Source organism: Pipra filicauda, unplaced genomic scaffold (genome assembly GCF_003945595.2).
Source record: "Pipra filicauda isolate LSUMZ 115617 unplaced genomic scaffold, ASM394559v2 scaffold3_size10097308_pilon, whole genome shotgun sequence".
Lineage (NCBI taxonomy): Eukaryota > Metazoa > Chordata > Aves > Passeriformes > Pipridae > Pipra > Pipra filicauda.
The window spans coordinates 8,210,460-8,229,317 of NW_024104532.1; the positions used below are offsets into that span (position 1 = coordinate 8,210,460).

General features: G+C 41.8%; 1 protein-coding gene across 1 annotated transcript in view; it reads left to right on the plus strand.

Annotated features, from left to right (window-relative positions):
• WWC1 (WW and C2 domain containing 1) overlaps nucleotides 1-18,858 on the plus strand; it is a 67,385-nt gene that overhangs the window by 30,530 nt on the left and 17,997 nt on the right. Inside the window, exons 2-10 of the mRNA XM_027718650.2 lie at nucleotides 1,372-1,481; nucleotides 6,029-6,232; nucleotides 7,899-7,975; nucleotides 8,901-8,980; nucleotides 9,884-10,013; nucleotides 10,514-10,660; nucleotides 11,677-11,750; nucleotides 16,326-16,568; nucleotides 18,032-18,121. Coding sequence (XP_027574451.1) covers nucleotides 1,372-1,481; nucleotides 6,029-6,232; nucleotides 7,899-7,975; nucleotides 8,901-8,980; nucleotides 9,884-10,013; nucleotides 10,514-10,660; nucleotides 11,677-11,750; nucleotides 16,326-16,568; nucleotides 18,032-18,121 — 1,155 coding nt within the window. The remainder of the gene's footprint in view (nucleotides 1-1,371; nucleotides 1,482-6,028; nucleotides 6,233-7,898; nucleotides 7,976-8,900; nucleotides 8,981-9,883; nucleotides 10,014-10,513; nucleotides 10,661-11,676; nucleotides 11,751-16,325; nucleotides 16,569-18,031; nucleotides 18,122-18,858) is intronic.

The window sequence follows — 18,858 nt, forward strand, 5'->3', positions numbered from 1 at the left end:
CATACCAGGCATATGGATCATATCTGAGGGGAATTATGTTGCACTACTTCTGGCTAGAGGCTTTTTTTCCTAAAATTCCCCTTAACACTGTAAGGTGACTGTAATATGGAGTTACCAGTGGGTTGCTCAGTGCCTCCAGGTGAAGTATGCTCAGAACTTAAACTCTTTGTCAAGCTGTCAGCCCTGCTGAATTATCTTTGGATGCAAAAGACTTTCTGCAAACCTGTTCAGTCTTTCCCAGTGGGTTGGAGACTTGCTCTCCTACCCCCTTGCCTCCCTGTGACGTGCTGCTCGTGTGTGGCAGAGTTGGGTACAGCTCCATGGCTGCTTTTTGACCCAGTTGCTCCTCAGCATGTGCCTGCTGGAGAGGGGCTGTGGTGCTGTACAGTGTGTGCTGTGCCTTCTGCTCAAAGGGCTCCCCTGGTAAGTCACAGTAATTCAAACCTGTGAGTCCCAACATGAAGGCATGGCCCCCCTTCCAGATATACCACGTGCACTGGGGTTGTGTGGTGGATCTGTGGACCTGTGGCATATTGTGCTTTTGGCAGCTGGAGATGAGACACCTGCAAGATTAATTCTTCCTGGCTTGTGCCTCCCTGCAGTGCTGTGTTTGGTTAGGAGTTTTGTTGGGGCAAGCTGAAGCTCATTAACTCAGAGTCAAAGGGAGGAAAGGGACATGGATTTGGTGATTAAAATCTGTGGGGTCGCTCAAGGAGTGGGTACTCTGAGCTTTGTGTTCAGCCATACAAGCCCTCAGAGTGTTGCTGGATGTGGTCTCTAATAGAAAAACTCATCAGAGCAGTGCTGTGGAAATACTTCCTCATTCGGATGGAGCAGGTTACACATTTTGTGATACTGAGAAACTAATCTAGTTTGTCATTAATGAAACAGAACATATTGCAATGCAAATGAGAGGAGTTGCATGACAAGTGGTCCCACAGACCTCGGCACTTGCTATTGATTGTGCAGTCTTAATTATTCATGCTATGCAAATTGCATTTCTCATCTTGCTCCTTCTTGTCTACATATTTTTGGTACAGGACTTGCCTGCAAACAGTCTTGTTCTTTCACTTGAGAGACAGGGATTGTTTCTGGCAAAGTTCTTAATGTTCCTTTGTCAAGCAAGTACTGGCTGAGCCAGGCAAGGCTCTGGAGCTCTGTCAGAATGAATTCCTCTTGCTGTAACTTCAGATGAAGAAAGGGAAGAGTTGGTGGAGTATTATATGATAAGAACAAAAGCTTTAATGTAGTTCTCAACTTCCTTTGGTTTTGATACTGGAGCCCTTGTGGCACTTGTTTTCTGGTCAGTTGTTTGGAATAGAGATATGAGAGTGTTCTTTTATTCATGCTAAATATTACTTTGCATTTCAGGTACACTAAGCCACTAACCTTTGCAGACTGCATTAGTGATGAGTTGCCATTAGGATGGGAAGAAGCTTATGACCCTCAGGTTGGAGTCTATTACATAGACCACAACACCAGTAAGTGACATCTTATTGTGTTTTTGCAGAGTGATTGTTTTGTGCCTGTGTTAAAATATACTGAACACTAAACCACATTGCTAACAGCATGTTTTAGAGTAGATCTGAGATCTGCAGCTCGTGAAATCAGATCCTGTCCTTCTCCATTGTACAAGGCACTTCCCTCTCTAAACGGGAATCTGAGACATTTTGGTTTGCAGTCTTCAAATTGGCAGTCACGTTTGAGCTAATCCTATGGACACACCTCTGTGAGATTTGGTTCTGCTGAGGAGCCCAACTAAGCAGCAGTGATCTGGAGTTTGTTCTTAGCCTGGAATTTGTCCCTGTGGCGAGACCATCAGAAACAGTGCAAAGGTCTTGTGTTGATTCCCCTGGCAGAGATCAACTGAATGACAGCACGAGCTCCCTGTGCTGCAGGAGCTTGCACTGCCTTTGCTGGAGAGGAAACTCCTGAGATGTGTGCAAGTTCAGGCTCGTGGTGTTTTTATTCTGTGTCCTCAAACTACACTCTTTGTTAGAATGCTTGATAGGCCAAAAAAGTTAACTTTATAAGCTCATTTGAATTGTGAGAAAATACAGCATTTGATATATCATTGCAGGTATTGTTAGGATGAGTGTATTGGGTTGTGCTAGAACAAATCCCCTGAAAAAGTAATAAACAAAATAAATCCGTGACTTTGATTCTCTTTACAGAGCAGCTCCAATTGCAGTCCAGAATTTCACAGCAGAACCATGCCCAGGCTCTTTTGGGAGAGCTTGTGACTCATACAAAGAGGAAAAACTTTTAAAATTAAGACAAAAGTGCCTCAAAGTTGTGGGATTTTTTTAAGTCTACTTCTAGGACTTCAACTGAGAGCTCCAGCATATTTTTTCTCATCAAGTAACAAGATCTTTTTAAAAATAAGAATGTGGAAGCCTGATGTGGCTTTTTTTTTCCTTGATTTTTTTTCTTCTTCCCTTGAGTATCTTCATCTACATACCCTTTTTCAGAAATGCCAAAAATTCATCCAGGCTTTAGCAGCTTCTCTTGAGTATTAAAAATGCAGACTGAAAAAAGCCTATTCCCAAAAAGCACTGATCGACCTCTGCAATACAAAGATCGAAAGTTTCTGGATGTGAAGGTTCCACAAATATTGTTATTTAGAGCTTATGTCACCCTAAAATCACAGGATTTACATATCTTTAAATGGCTTTATCCTAAGTATTTTTCTGTGTGGCATGGGACGTTAGGTTTTACTTTTTACAGGAAAGGATAGTGGAGAAGGAAAGGGTTGGCCCCAGGGTGACCGTGCACAGGTCTGGTTGCTGGTCTGGGAGGGCTGTTACCCCTGGTCAGCACCACTCAAAAGCACCACAGGATTCAGGGGCATGCAGAGAAGCCTTCAAACTGTGCTGACACCTGCTTAATAAAACAACAGTTGCTTTTAAAAAGTTATGCTTCTATGGGATGTCAGAGGCTACAAGACTTGAATGAGAATTTCAACTAGAAGGTTAAAAAGAAGAGAAGCCAACTCCTGACCCTATTTCTTATGCCAGCTCTCATCCAAATCATGATAAAGCAAAACATATCCACTTACCTTAACCTAATCCAGCAGCTCATCCTTGTGGTTTATGTTGAAGTATCCTCTGGAGGGTGTCCAAAACCTTCTTCCTCTCCAAGGTCTCTTGCAGATTCCCTGGCAGGAAGGAACTGTCATCAGAGAGTATGAAGAGGATGGAGCCATATTGGTTCTTGCTGCTTAAGTGCTTGAGACTAATTATCAGAAACAAGCCCAAGGACAGACTTAAACTAAATTTAAAGCCATGAACCATTAAAAGAAGTGAGATGGAGAACAATTCTAACCACCCCTCTGAGGGAAAATAAATACAATTAAATTGAATTGAGTACCCAGAGTATTCCTAATACAGTATTAATGCATAGCCCTGAGTGTATCTCTCTGGGAAAACTTCTTTGGAATTTGATTTGCACAAAGAAATGATGCTGATGCAAACAGGGTAAGGCTACATTCCTCCAACATGAAACAACCAGATTTATTTATGGCAAACTCAACATTAAATTAAAAATTCACAAGACAACACATGATGTAATAGCCTTCATTTCTATAGCCCTTTCATTTCACTTTTGAATGTATTTTGCCTTTCTCAGTAGCTGGGGCCCATCGAGAGCCCTTGGCCAGCATTTTCATTTATTGGTATTACATGTTTGAAAACCAAAGCTCAAAGCTGCAATCAAGGGAATACAGTTAGTGCTGTGATTACTGTGAAGGTGGAGGTGAATATTTAGAAGAAAGTATGGAAACAAAGCATTTCAATACCTGTGTTTTCCACCCTCTCCCTGAGCTGGCCTCTAAGGATTCCCTGTGTCAGACACTGTATGGGCTTGGGGCAGTGGCAGAGCTTCCCCACCTAACAGAGGTGTTCAGGATTGTATGTTTTTATAGTCTTGTTCCTGGTTGCTTATAGTGGAGGGATTTCCCTGCAGCAGCTTCCACCACCCTTCTTGGGATTATGGGAAGAATGGGCTGCTAGTCTAAGGAAAAAGTGGAAATGGCCAGGTTTGAAGACCTTATATCTATGTAGACTTATGACCCAGTGTCCTGAATTAGACTTCTAGAGTTGTGGGTATTTTGCCAAGATGCTTATTATACTTGAAATTAAAGAGTCCTGAGTCACAGTTCCTGGTGCTTATTCATGGAATCTAGTCCAGGGAATCTGGATGTCTGGGAATGTGGGGGTCATCTCTCTGGGTAACTCACAGAAGACTTTCCCCTTCTGATTCAACTGTAAAGTTAAGGGAGTTACTCCATCTGGGTGTGGGTCATGGTTGTATGAAAATGGGATTTGGGTACAAGAACAGAGGCAGCATCCTGGGGATTTCAGAGCCTTATAGGTCCTGTATCCTTGTGACTTTTCTTTTGCTCCCTCTAAGAGAGGCTGTAGTGCTGTCCATGAGGGCACCAGCACCTACAGCTGGCACAAGCAGCTTTTTCCTCAGGTTATTTTGGGACAGTTTTTCAGGCCCAGGCTTAGCTTTAATGTTACATCGGCTGAAATGTTGCTTCTGCTTGCAGGACCCGTAAAGGACTTTTTGTTGAAATGCTTCTACGAGCTATACTGGGGTTTTTTAATCACTTTTTGCAGCTTCTCCAAGTTTTGCTGTGTAATTTGAAGTGCCATGTGTTCTTCTGAGTCTTGAGATACTGTTAAAAGAAGTTATTGCTGGAATAGCCTGTTAATTTTCTCCTCAGCATGATCACAGACAGCTTGTGAAAATGGTTGTGTGTCCATCCCTTGGGTAAAATCCTTTATTTCTGGTTCTGCTCCTGGGATTGTTGTCCAACTGTTCTCTTCCCTACATCCTGTGCATTCCAGTGTTAGTATTATGCCTGACTCACTCAAGAGCTGCTCATACCTTCCACCCTGGCAGCTTTTACTAAATATTTAAAGAGGCTCTTAAGATATGCAGATTAGATTCCTACTGGTAGTTTCAAGCAGGTCCTTTTTATTAATTATTCATTATGTGGTAACTAGACATCCTTATTCAAGCATGTTAGTTTAGACAGTTAAGAGCACTTGGTCAACTGAATATTGGAACCTGTTCCAAACAAGAACATGTAATAGCCTTGAAATAGAAATGAAAAATGTTTTGGACACTTCCTCACAAAACAGAGACAAACACTGACAATAAATTTGCTTCATTAGTATTAGAACCAGCTGTGTGTCTGTGACCTTATGCCTTTTTCACGATTAGAAACCTGGAAAGCAATGTGTTGGTTGTGCTGGGGTAACGGAGATGGAAGTGGTGTAACTGCTCATGGCTGCATTGCCTGTGTCACCTTCAGTATTCCTCCTGTATTCTTCAGTGATTTACTGCTGTCTCTGCTTTTGGTGAAGGAATTGTTTACTCCCCTTCTGAGATGCTATTTGTATAATGTCATTTAAGAAGGTTTCACAAATACATCCTGTGATTTGATGAGTCTTTGTTTTTACTTACCTATGGAATCGGAGTGAGAGGGTTTTCTTTCCCCTCTTTAGTAAAAGCCACTTGGCAGCCAAAGAGGACGGGCAGAGTTGTAAATGCTTTCATGTTGTCAGATGCAGTATAATGCAGTCATGTGGCAATGATATTTTCCGAAGGGTTTTTTTAATCAGTGAAACAGTAGAGGTATTTTATTAGTAATGTTATAAAGCAGTTGCAATAAAGATAAGTCTAACAGTCAATGTCAGTATCTTAGAGCTGTGTGTGCATGTTCTTGGGTGGATGTTTTTAAGAGCCAGAACCAGGGTGGCTTCAGCAGCAGAGGAGTTGGAGAGTTGTATGATAATTTTGTAATGAATTGTTCTACACAGTGATTCAGCAAAACTCATTGGAATTCATTGTGGATCAATGGTCACCTCCTAAGAAAAAAGGAAAATATCCTTATTCCACATTCTTTATTACAGGCAAGGGGCTATTTTAAAATATTGTCATAGACAGTGGAGCTTCTCCAGGCAGCAGAACAAACCTGCATTCTGTTGATCTGGCTTTCTCCTGTTTTCTGTCCAAGAAACTACCCAGATAGAAGACCCCCGGGTGCAATGGCGGCGGGAGCAGGAGCACATGCTCAAAGACTACCTGGTCCTGGCCCAGGAGGCGATTGCTGCACAGAAGGAGATCTGTCAAGTGAAGCAGCAGAGGCTTGAATTGGCCCAGCAGGAATATCGGCAGCTTCATGATGTTTGGGAGCACAAACTGGGCTCTCAGACCAGCCGTGAGTACTTGGTGAACTCTTAACCAGTGGCTTCCTCTGTCATGAACCCACTAGGACAGTAAACGTGCATGAGACTGCTCCTCTGATGACTGGGATGTTATGCCACGTCACTCTCCACGTTTGCTCAGTTTGTCTCAAAAGCAGTCACTGCCCCACACCTGGTTTGGTAAAGGCTGATTGTTGTGGGACACTCTTGTGGCTGGCTCAGTCACTGGTGTCAGTGTGCAGCTTTTCAGCGTGGGCTTCAAAAACTGTGGAAAAAATGTGGTGGTTGGCTCTGTGTGAAAATGTGAAGTTATGTGGTATTTTTCTTGTTTCCCTTGTTTAAAATACAGAAACAAGGCAAGAAGGGCCATCTTGGATAACATTCCCAGGCCTTTCATAGTTTAACATCCCAGTTGAGTGGCTGTTTTGTGGAGCTGAGGGCCTGTGTTTTATGCCATGTGAAAGCCAACAGTGGTGGATTGCCTCTTGTGTGTGTGAGGAACACTGTTTTGTGCTCCATATTCTTTATTGCACAGGAAGCATCAATACCTATTGCTTCAAAAGTTGGTGCAGAAATGACTATAGAATGCCATATATTTCCTCCTCACTTACTAATTAGGAGCTGGAAAATGTCCAGAGGAGGATTTATTTCCTACAAGTATTCCAGAATTTTTTTTATAATCCTCATAATTGCAAACTTTCTGTGTTCTTGCTAGCCCCATCAGTGCACCTCTGTCTCCCTGCTTCACTCTCGTGAGTTATGTCTTATGGTGGACAATTCCACTGGTTAATCCTGTGCCTGATGTTTGAAGATTTTAAGTGGTTTTCTGTCAGCTGAAGCATTCTTGTTTGACAAGGGTCCCATCCATCATCTCTGAAGTACAATTTTTAGTCTTTACTTAAGAGGACTCTACTTGAGTGCTGGTGTAGCAGAGCAGTGCACTAAGAACATGAGTTACACTGGTGTGATGTGATCTGTCTTGAGAAGTACAGCCAAACTGAAAGAACTAGAACTGCTTTCCCATAGGGCAAAAACTGATGGCTGCAAGGATCAAAATATCTCCCTTGCCTACAGCTACCTCTAACAACATTGTACATTGGGGAGATTCTGTACCTTCTGAGGCAGAAGGGGTTTAACCACTGCTGAGAAGAGAGTTCTGCTCTTAATGGGACATTAATTTAATCCAGTATGACACGTTGTGTGGTTGGTTTTGTCCTCAAGGCTGTGAGAAGGCTTGCGTTGCATTTTTCAGTTTCTTGTCATTCTTTGCTTTTTTTCCTAAACACTCAGTGAATTGTTTTGCTCAATGAGAAAGTCTGAAAAAAAAAATTAGGTAAACCTTCATGCAATGCCTGTCCCTTCAGTTCTGTTAAATGCCTTTGGACATGCAGGAAGCCACACTATTGAATGGAGTGAATGTGTTTGGGAGTTTGAGTTAAGTGTGTTAACCTGGAACAAATCCAGACTCTGGAGATGCAGGACTTAACTCAAACACTTGTTGTGGAGTACTTGACTGCACCGTTGCCTTTCCCTGCCTGTGAGAGGGGTGAGATCTGGAAATTTGGCAAAAGGCTTACACAAGCAATGTGTGGGGATCTGGGTGTGCAGGAGTGATGGGGGTCTTGCTTTGTGCTGGGGAGGAAGGTAAAGCTGCTAAACTGGGTGCTGTATTTGTTCTAGTGCTCTCTGGCTCATCGTCAAGTTCCAAGTATGACCCGGAGATCCTCAAAGCGGAGATTGCTACTACAAAATCCAGGGTGAGTAGTACAAAGGGACCTTTGCTTGCCATGAGTAACCTTCAGATATTCCCAGACCTCATGGCAAATACTAAAAGGGGATGCCAAAGCAGTTGGAAGAGCTAATGTCGCTATTTTTAATCTAGGAGGCGATTTATCAGAATTTTCAAACGTTGCAATCTTGGGATTTTGAAACACTTTTTTTTCCCCTTAGACTTTAGACTTCCTTGGCAGCTGGCAGGACATCCTGCTGCACAGACACGCTGTGGGCTATGTGCTGGCTCCTGGTTGTGCCCCAGCACTGGAGAGCTGTGAGTTCTCTCCAGAGACTGGCAGCTGTTTTGTCCTGGGCTCAGTGCGGGTTGTCAGCAGTGGCTTGTGTGCGCTCTCATGCAGAGCCCGGTTTGGGAAGAAGAAAGGACTAAAGTAAAGTAGGTCAGTGTGGCCTCTGTGGAGGAATATAAAACAGCAAGCTGTAGGGTCAGTGGATTTACAATATGTGTTATCATCCTGCTGTGTTACTCGTGCAGTGGGGCCTTTTAGTTTGGTATCTTGGAGGGTGGCTTTTGTGGAGTGTAACTCCTGTTTTGGTGCTTAACAGTTTTTTTAATGACTGGGAAGGTTTTAAGCATTTCTGAGTAAACTTGACATGTGTTTCATTGTTGTCTCTCTTGAACTTTTCTTAACTTTTCTGCTTATGAGGTTGGAACTTCCCTTGAGCCCTAATTCCCTGATATAACAGCATGTGCTGGATAAAACCCTAGCCAGTGATAAAGTCCTGATGAGGATGCATTTAGGGCTGTTTGCTGCTGTTGAGATGAGCTGATTATCTGGAAAATTTGTTTAGAGTACTGTCTCCACTGAATAAATTCTGAATTGAATGGGTAGTGCTGTACCTAAGTACCCATATAAGATATCATTCTAAAAATGTGACACCTTGCTGCAGGTTAATAAACTCAAGAGGGAAGTAGCTCACATGAAGCAAGAGCTCCAGTACAAAGAGCATGGATTTCAAACACTGAAGAAGTAAGTGTGTTCTCAAGATCTTATTTTCAGTGCAGAACATTTCTGGCTTGCAATACATCCCCCACTACATTTATAAATAGCTGCCTAAATAACGTAAGCTGAAACATGTTGCTGCTGATATCTTTAGGCATATGCAGCTGAAAGCAGTACACAGCCATGGGGGTAGTTGTCTCAAATCAATGCCTGTATGTGATTGACCACGTCAGAACTGACTTCATGGCAAGAAGATTTTGAACCAGGATCTGGTATTCAGTTTTACTCAGTATGGCTCAACACAGATGACACAGCACAGCCCATTGTTTTGATTATAAGAGCCATGGATCCAGAGCACTGAGGAAAAACCTGAGGGGGAGTGTGAGGGGAGGAAAAGTTTCAGGTGCTTACCTTTGTATGACTAGGCATCTGGCATCTCTTAAAGAAATATTTATTATAAATGTCAACTGTGGTAGAATTCCTTGGGGAAAAGGGAAGGATGAGGTGGTTTGTAATTAGGTTGTGAAAGCAAATACATCTGTGCATGTGAGTCTGTGCCTGGTTTTTGAAATCATGACTGAAAATAAGGTAATTCTCATAGCTGATCCTCTCCAGCTTAGGAACAAGGCAGCTGGCAGCAGTCTGCCCAAACAAACCCTTTTGGGGGGTTTGTGTGCACCTTTGTCCTCCCTAGGGAGTCAAAGAGATGATGATATGGCTAAAATTAGAATTCTGAAGCTTAAGGTACTGCTGAGTGGAGTAACTTAGGCAGTGATGAATGGGGTTCTTTGTTCCTTCTCTTGTCCTTGTTATACTTTGGAGTGTGTTTTTCTTAAAAATTCCTGTCAAGATGCATGCATCTAGGATGATTCAATTAACTGGATGTTATAAAGTGTTAGCTTACTGGGTTTTTTTTTAACTTCTATGCAGAATTGACATGAAAATGTCTGATACTCAAGGTGGCTACAAACTTGATGAGGCACAAGCCATTTTAAGTGAAATGAAAGCTCTCAAGAAGGCCATTACATCAGGGGAGAAGGAAAAACAAGACCTCATTCAGGTATTGAAACAAGATGACTTTATATTATTTTGTGTCACCATTGCTGGAAGATTGAATTCCTGAGAAGTAATTTAAGTATTTTGCCTTTCAGATATGTAATTGAGATTTTTATTAACATAAACTAGTTCTGTGTTGTGGTTGGACTGCAGCCTTTTAGTTCTTCAGATCCTGGAAATAAGAAGTATAAAATATAACAACTAACATTAATAAGCACTTTCTTAGAGATTGGTGTTCATCTCAGGGTTTATTGGTTAAGAATGAACCCGGTGGCCTTCTTGGTCTGCCATGTCCAGCTGAGATCCTGTCTGTCCAGGCAGGATGGTGATGTGGGCTGCTCCAGGCTGTGGGAGATGCAGTCCAGCCGTGCCTGAGCTCCTGTTTGTGGGGTCTGAGTGGGCTCAGCAAACATGTGGTTAATCATGTGGTGAGGCTAAAGTTATGCAGCTGCTGAGGTGCTTTGAGTAGGGGTGAGCTCACCTCATGACTTTTTATGGTTTTAGAGCCTGGCCAGGTTAAAAGACAGCTTTGTGAACGACAGAGGATCCCAGTCAGACCTGTGGGCCAGCAGCGTGTCTGTGGAAAGCTCCAGCCCTCTGCTACCCCGGCAGTACCTGGATGTCAGCTCCCAGACAGATGTTTCAGGAAATGTGAGTAATGCTTGAGAAACCCTGTGCATGTGGAGACATTCCCCCTGAACTATGTGTAGTACTGCCTTAGTGTGAGTTTCCAGGCATGGGCAAGTTTCTGTGAAATCATGCCTTCTCCTGGTTTAAACTTCAGCGTGACCTTCATTTTTGTGTGCCATGTTAATGGATCTCTAAGGGCAACCTCATGTTTCCCCACACTGTCTCTATGAGAACAACCCAGGTGGGAATAAAAGGGAAGGAAGCTTTTTCTTGCTTCTTATGATACAAATATTCCCACAGCTCTTTATAGTGATGATATGCTACGAGACAAGAAACTACAGCTACACGTGGGCCAAGCTCTAATGAGGACTCTTCCCTTAGGAGTGTGTTTGGCTTTTATGGTGTTACAAGTGAGAACAGTGGTGTATGTGCAGATATTTTCATGCCATCAGATGTGTAGAGCTCATAAACCTTCAGTCCATGTGTGCAACAGGATCATAAGTGTCAGGTGGTGCCAGCCTTGGTCAGTGCTGTGGGTGCATCTTATTTCTCACAGGACAGCACAGAACCTCTCCTGTGAACCTTTACTGACACATTTGCAGCCACTTTCAGTCAGGACCATGCATGTTAGTAAAGATCTGCAGGTTTGGGCATGATGGAGTGTACCTTGTCTTTAAGACTTTAGAGCCAAAGCAAGATGTCATCCCAAAACAAGGGTGCAAACAGCATTTTAAAAAAAAAAGATCACAAAGGTATTTGTGTGTGCATGGAAATAGAACCCCAAGATAGATGTGGTAGATTTACTTTTTTTCTGATAAACTAGGCCAAAAAGAGCCTCTTAATCTTGTGGGGTTTCCAGTATTTGAAGAAATCATGAAAAAATGTAATCAAAGGCAGTGTGTTCCTATTCTGTGATGGGTTTAACTGGGAAATGAGTTTGAGAAGAGAAAGTGTCACTTGTAACCTCATTGGTTTCAACAGAAAAAACCAAAAGAGGAGTGGTTACTAAGTTGCTGATGTTATATTTTGTGTCTCAGTTTATTACCAGCAGCAATAACCAGTTGGCTGAGAAAGTGAGATTACGCCTGCAGTATGAAGAAGCAAAGAGAAGGTAATTCTTTGGACCTTTTGGCTGTCACACAGCTTATTCTGAGGATATTTCACTAGAAAAGGTACCACCAGATTGAAACCCAGCAGTACTGCTAAATAAATATGGTAATTTTTGAGCCAGTGAGACAATAGGCTTTTCGGGCCAGCGTTATCTTTCAAGAAATAAATAACCATCCTAGAAATTACTAAGACGTGACTAATACATGAAGAATTCAGTCTGGCCACACCTATGGGGACATAAGTGGTTTTGCTACCTGTTGCCAATGCTTCCCCATTCCTAATAAGGAGACTGTACTGCAAGGCATCTCCTTACCTTATTCAAAATGAAATGAATGTTTGCATGGCTTGAAGGCTGATAAAGAGAAAGGTATATTGTGTTAACACCTAACATATCAAAATATTGTCAATGGCTGCAATTCCAGAGCTTATCTGTAAGAACATAAGTTTTCACCCTTGCCCTCTGATCTGAGATGAATGGAGAATAGATTAAAAAAAAATTCTATCTACTTAACAGGCCAATTTAAGCAAAAGGTTTCCAGGATTTACTTTTTTGATAGATAATAGCTAATATAACTGTGTAGTTAAATGAGAAACCACCAAGCATTATTATTTAGACTTTGGCAGGCCTAGTCCTTACAGTGATGTAACCATTGGTGGTGGTGACTTTTTCACTTTTAACTGCTCTAGAGGGACTTTGCAATTCCACAATAACAAAGTTCAGATGCTTGGTACACTCTGTACTGGGATATATGCAAAGAGAAGGATTTTGCTCCAGCCCCTCTAATTAGAAATAAGAGCTTTAAGGCTGAGATTACTCATAATGTTCTCATTTTGGTATATTGGCACGGCCAATAGGCCATGTTTCTCAGTGGCATAAAATCTGATCTGTCTGTGGCAGTTGTCAAAGGCTGTGAGTGCTCAGCTGCTTCTGACACAAACTTACACTTTTTTTCTTACGTGGAGCAGTTTCATCAGAACTATTTGTTTAAGCAGTCCAAGATTTGCCAGACTACCTTGACATTGAAATCATGCAGTGACTTTTTAAAACAACATGAAAAATATTATTCCTTCAGATGCAGTGGTTAATTTTTCTGTGTTAAGAGTGCGTTTTACTTTTAAGGTTTGCTGAAGACTGCAATTTAATTCACACTGATCTTACCTCTTCAGTGGTAAGAGGAATGCTCTTACTTTAGCCTCTGTCTTTTCCAAGGAGGGGCAAGGGAATAGTGGCAAACGTGAGAACATAATCAATATGCTCTTTAAAAAGAGTCAGAACTTTATATAAAGGCAGTGCAGTAGTTCATTTAAGTAATGATGAAGGGCATACACACATCTTGCAATTAGAGAATATTTGATACCCATTCCCCACGTCTGTCTGAGATTATCTATAGATTTTTCTCAGAGTTTAAAAAATATTATTATGAGGAAAGATGGATCTGAATGGATATGAATGATTGATGCTAAAATGCAAAGTTCTCCAGCTATCAGAGCACTGTGGGTTTGGCAGAATGTTTAGTAGGAGCTGCAGAAACAAATACCTTGACTGCTTTAAAGCTGGAACAATACTATGGATATAGTGACTCACAAGGAACCTTCTGTTCCTGTGAAAATTCTTCCTTGTGATGTTAGAAGTGTTTCCTGTCCCCACAGCAGCATTAAAATGTTTCAGAAACTCAAAGAAGAGTAAATGCTTTGCCCACACATGTACTATGAAGGAACCAAATGGTGGAAATACATGTGCCTTATTAGCTCTGCATTTTCTGGAAAGGTAAAACTGAAGGCTTGAAATCAAGATGATCCCATATTAATTAGTTTAGAACTACTAGATTTGTTTTTGACTGTGGCAGGCTGTGTTTACACCATTGTTGGTGGACCAGACTAAAGGCAGAGATGTAGGTGAATAATTTGCTGACCTTCACTACACCAGATCTGTCAGGACACAATTCTGCCTGTTCCCTTACCCACCACTGAAGCAGGAAAGCCCTAAAGCAGATAATGTAAAACCTGCCAGAAAAGGACACAGAGAGAAACAGAGGCTGATGTCAGATAGGATTGTTAATTACTGGTTGTAGATACACATCTTAATGTCCACTCAGTGGAGATGCATGTGTTCTGAACACTCTCCAAAGAGACTAAAAATTTTATGTGTTGTGCCTGTGTTGCATAATAATAGACAGTACTAACTTTTCCTGGTAAAGAAAAAAAAAACAGACTTGATATGACAATGAATAAATCATCTAACTGCCTTTTCTAGGTAAAAAGAAAACAGTGAAATAAAACTTGACCTTCCTGGTCAGTATTTCTTCAGTCTTGCAAGCTGGTGGCCATTCAGAAAGATGATGTGACCTGATCCCAGCATAGCAAACCCAGCCTGGCTCAGCAGTGATTCAGTTCAGACTCAGGCAGTGAATTCTGGTGTGTTCAGCCAAGTGCCTGCAAGGTCTTCCTTTTGTAATGGTGCTGCTTTATTGGAAAAAATAGAATACATAAATCTCCTTTTAACTGAGAAGGGCAAAAAGAATGATCATTTACCAAAGGTAAAACCTGAGGTTAGTTTAACAAAGCTGTTAAACTCGGAAATGCATAGAGAACAAATTCCCGTGGAAAAGCCATATCCATGCAAATGTATGCCAAAAGAGATCAGATTAATGCCAGCCAATCCTCTTAGACTCATATCCCTTCAAAATGCACAGAGGAATTCTTGGATTATTAATTAATACCACTGTTAATTCTTCGTTGGAGCACAGTATTGCACTTAATCAGGCACTCAAAAACAAAACAGCTCTTAAGAAGACCTAAAAATAGTTGAGCTGAATATCTATCAATTATGGAACTTTAATTAGAGTGAGCAACCTGCTGTGGGAAATGGATTTATAGAAAGTGTGGCTTCTCTTCAGAAAGGTGATCTCTGCAGTGTCTCCTGTGACAGTGGAGGCAGGTCGGTGTGTGTGAGCCTAATCCTTCACAGGCTCTCTCGGGGCTCAAGTTCCTCTTGGCCTCTGGAGCTTGGAAGACAAAGCTTTATTCTTCAAGGCCATTCAGGAGCCATGTAGCTGCTGCTGCCCAGATCTGCATCTTATTGCTTACCCCACACACTTTGATTTTGCTGGTTGGCACTGAACTTGCTCTGTGCCTGCACGTGTGCTGGTTTGCTGGGGGAAGCAGCACCGTCCTGCACTTCTGTAGCATAAACCAAATTCTAGAAAGAGGTGAACCAAGATTAGTGGCTGCAGCTGTTTATTGTGCCCAATTTAAGTCCAGTAATTCTGTCACTAGATCACAAAGCCCTTTTTAAAGGGAGATGAATATTGGATGTTCATTTTACACACACACTTCACTTCCATTTCTTATGTATTTACTAAATCCAAGTGAGAGATTAACCTGAGTTAATCACATGAAGGAGCACATATGCCTTAACTCTCTGGTCTTCAGTGAGGTGAATTATTTTTGCAAGTATCTTACCTTACATTGCAAAATACTTTTTCTTCTTGTTTGCCTTCTAAGCTTTTCTAATTTTTGCGCCCCAAACCATTCTGCCCTTCCCATTCCCTGCTTTCCACTTGATATTTTTGATTGTGCAAGTTCCAGAAATGCGAGTCCCTGGTAATTCTTATTCAGCTTTATCTGTACTATGATTTCTCACCAAACTGCCATGATCACCCTGTCAGGTCATGGAGAGTTGTAGGTCAGTGAGTGCAAAGGAGGCAGCTTCCTTGCCTGCCACAAGCTGTGCTGTCAGTCAAAGCTCTTGCTAAATTCTAGATCTGTATTGCTCTTGCTTTTAGTCATCATCTTCCTGCCTGAGCTCATGTGGTGTGGTGCTGAAGGACTGGTGATTCAGACTTTAAACCGAAATCTGGAATGATACCTCTAGTGAAAATAGACTTAAAATTGGGTGCAAGCAGGAAGCTCTGGATTTAGGTAGTGTTTTATTGCCTCTCTGACTCCTCACATTTGCACATTTGTGCCCCAGAAGTAGTGTAGCTCTTTAATGTGTCTAAAATGTTTATTGTTGAGTCAACAGGTGAATGCTTCCAGTAGCAGCATGGAGACATGATTAACTAACTCATTGTAAAGACAAGAAAGAATTCCTAAACTTTTGAGTAACCACTGATCTTTATCTGAATCATATATGGGGAGTATACAGTTCTTTTCCATAAAGCTGATTAAAGATCAGATATTTGCCACATGATACTCTCCACATGAACTACTGTGAGGTCATTGGCTGTAAGGCATATGGAGCACCTAGAATGTATCTGATAGCTTTTTCTGAGATCCAGAATTTTTGTTATATTATTCCCTGCCTGGTGGACACTACAGATTAGCTAGAGACTTAGTTTTCTGTTGGGAACAAACCTGAGTTAAAACCCCATTCTTCATGTCCACGTGCCAGGGGTTGTTGTCACTTTGACAGCATTTTGGTAATGGGGACCCAAGGGTGGTTGTCCCTGGGCTGAGATTCTTCCTCAGGGCAGTGGAAGATGTGGTTGGTTGTGGTGCACCTTTGTGTGTCTGGAGCAGGAGATCAGCTACTTTGGGAATAACTGCTTTGTTGTGTTGGGTTTTTTTTCTCCAGAATAGCAAACCTGAAAATCCAACTGGCTAAGCTTGACAGTGAGGCCTGGCCTGGCGTGCTGGACTCCGAGCGGGACCGTCTGATATTGATTAATGAGAAGGAGGAGCTCTTGAAAGAACTGCGGTTTATTAACCCCAGACAATGGACGCGAGGGGAGGTGGAGAGACTGGAGATGGAGAGGAGGCGCCTGGAAGAAGACCTTCAGGCTGCCAGAGACACTCAGAGCAAAGCTCTGACTGAGAGGTAAGTCAGTGGGCACAGGACAGAGTGTGCCTTGTTGGGCAAGAGGTACCCGGGGCAAGCGGCAACATCCCCTGGCTGACTGCTCAGAGCAGTGTGCCCTCGAATTCCCAGGACACTCCTCTTAGAAGGCTTCTGAAATCATCTCCCAGACAACCCACCTGCAAGTCTTACTCCCCCAGCGGGCAAAAGGTTGTTGTTCCTATGATGGATCCTTTATAGGAATGTGAGAAATGCTCAAAATAACCCAGTGTGGTGGCAGTGCAGTGTAACGTTTCTGTATGCAGCCAGCACCTCACAGCAGCTTCTACACTTGCTGTGCAGTCTGAGGCTTGGTAAATGTCAGCAGATGGAATTTTAAATTTTTAAAATTTGTTGTTTGTTCTCAGCATCCTCATATGTGAGTCCTGTAGGATCTGGTATTTGACAGGGCTGTGGGACTTGCACGGAATATCCTGTGAATCTAAACTAGCTGAAAAAAATGCCAGCTATGCTCCCTAATTTTACTTGTGTTGCAGGGGGAGATCTCATGGGGATGTACAGTGAGGATGAATACTGCATTAGGCATTGCCTACAGGTGTTTTACAACCTGGATGTATTAACGTGGGTGGCTACAACAATGTTTCTGGTAGCTGCAGCCTCTTGAATATGTATGGAATAGGCACATTGCATTCACTCTGTGGCTCTGTATTTTCATTTCTTCTATATGGTCAGTGTCCAGATGACACCAGTTTTTTATATAGTCTTTTCATGGTTTTATCATGCTGGAAAAAATATAGACATCTCAGCTGCAAGACTTTACCAGCCTGAAATATCAGTGGTTTGACGAATCTTTTTGGTCTTAAGATGAACCCTTTCATTTGGGATTTTTAGGAATATGGTGATGTTCTAGTGTGCCAAAGAAATAGCATATTTCTGAGGAAGGATTTTGTGTCCAGAGACCTGTTAAGTTGGGGTGTAAACATCCAAGTGCTTTGTCTCAAACCAGTTCAGGTGTGAAATAAAGCTGAGATGTTGCTGAAGTCAGTAATTCATGTAGAGCTGTAATGAGATGGTTAATAACTAAATCATGTAACCCTTAGTCATCCACAGACCTTAGTGAAAGGAAATGAAGGCATTTATACATTTATCAGCACAGTAACTATAGGAATGCAATAATGAATAGTGAGTAAAATTTGCTTGACTTTTTTGAGCCCTGATCCTAGAAACATTAACTTTTATGGTGCTAGCTGTAATTATTTTCCCCTGTTGTGAATGTTTTCAGGATTGAGTTCCACATTGTAAGAGTTTTTGAAGTTGGTAAACGTTTACACCTCTCGACCAAATTCTGTCCTCTGTTATATTGTGTATTCTTATTAACTTTTGTAGGATTTCACAGGGAAAAAAAAAAGTGGATATTATCTTTAATCTGCATTTTAAATAGTAAATGCTGCTTTAGCTCATCTTTTTCTTCTGTCTTCTCTTAGATTGAAGTTGAGTAGCAAAAGAAATCAGCTTGTCCGGGAGCTGGAAGAAACAACACGATTAGTTGCAATGTTGCACACCCAGCTGAAAAGGTAGGTGACCTTTTCCAGAAGCTGTAGGTGCTTTAACTGCCTTTCTCTGCTAACAATTTCATCTGCCAGCTGAGAGGGCTGCAAGGCCTTTCAGTAGTGACCTAAGAGCCCTGTGTAGGCAGTGGAAAGAGAAGCCTCGAGGATCATACGTCAGTTTAGATGGATGCTTTTCACTGGACTGAATAACCTGAATAACTGCCTCTGCCTGACAGCAGGAGTTTGCACAGTCCCTTCTGCTTCAGACATGTAACATTTAGGTGACCAAGGATAGCTGAGATTTTTTTCACTACCGGTTGAATTCCTGAAGTATTATATTAATGAAGTATGTTAAAGACAGCTTAACACACATACAGCAAGTGAAGTGGATCTTAGTAATGCAGCTACATGTATGAATGTCATGACTGTATTTCTCTAAATTATTTCCAAATGTGCTGTTCTTTAAGTGCAGACAATGTATTGAGATATCCCTGAATCTGTTGTGATCCATAAGGTTTCTGCAGTCAGAATGTGACCTGGTAGTTCAGGCTGTATTTTTGGAAAAGCACAGGATTACTGTTTCCAGACAAATTGCAGGCAGTAAGGTCAAATCATCATTTTGCTAAAACTGTGTTTTTATTGTTCTCATTTTCAAGAAAGTTCGATGGGTTTTTTGTTTGAGGTTTTTCCTATCAGTGTGTACTGAATTTGCTCTGTTTGTAGCTTCTGCTCCACTTGGATTCTGTTTGATTTTGTGAAGA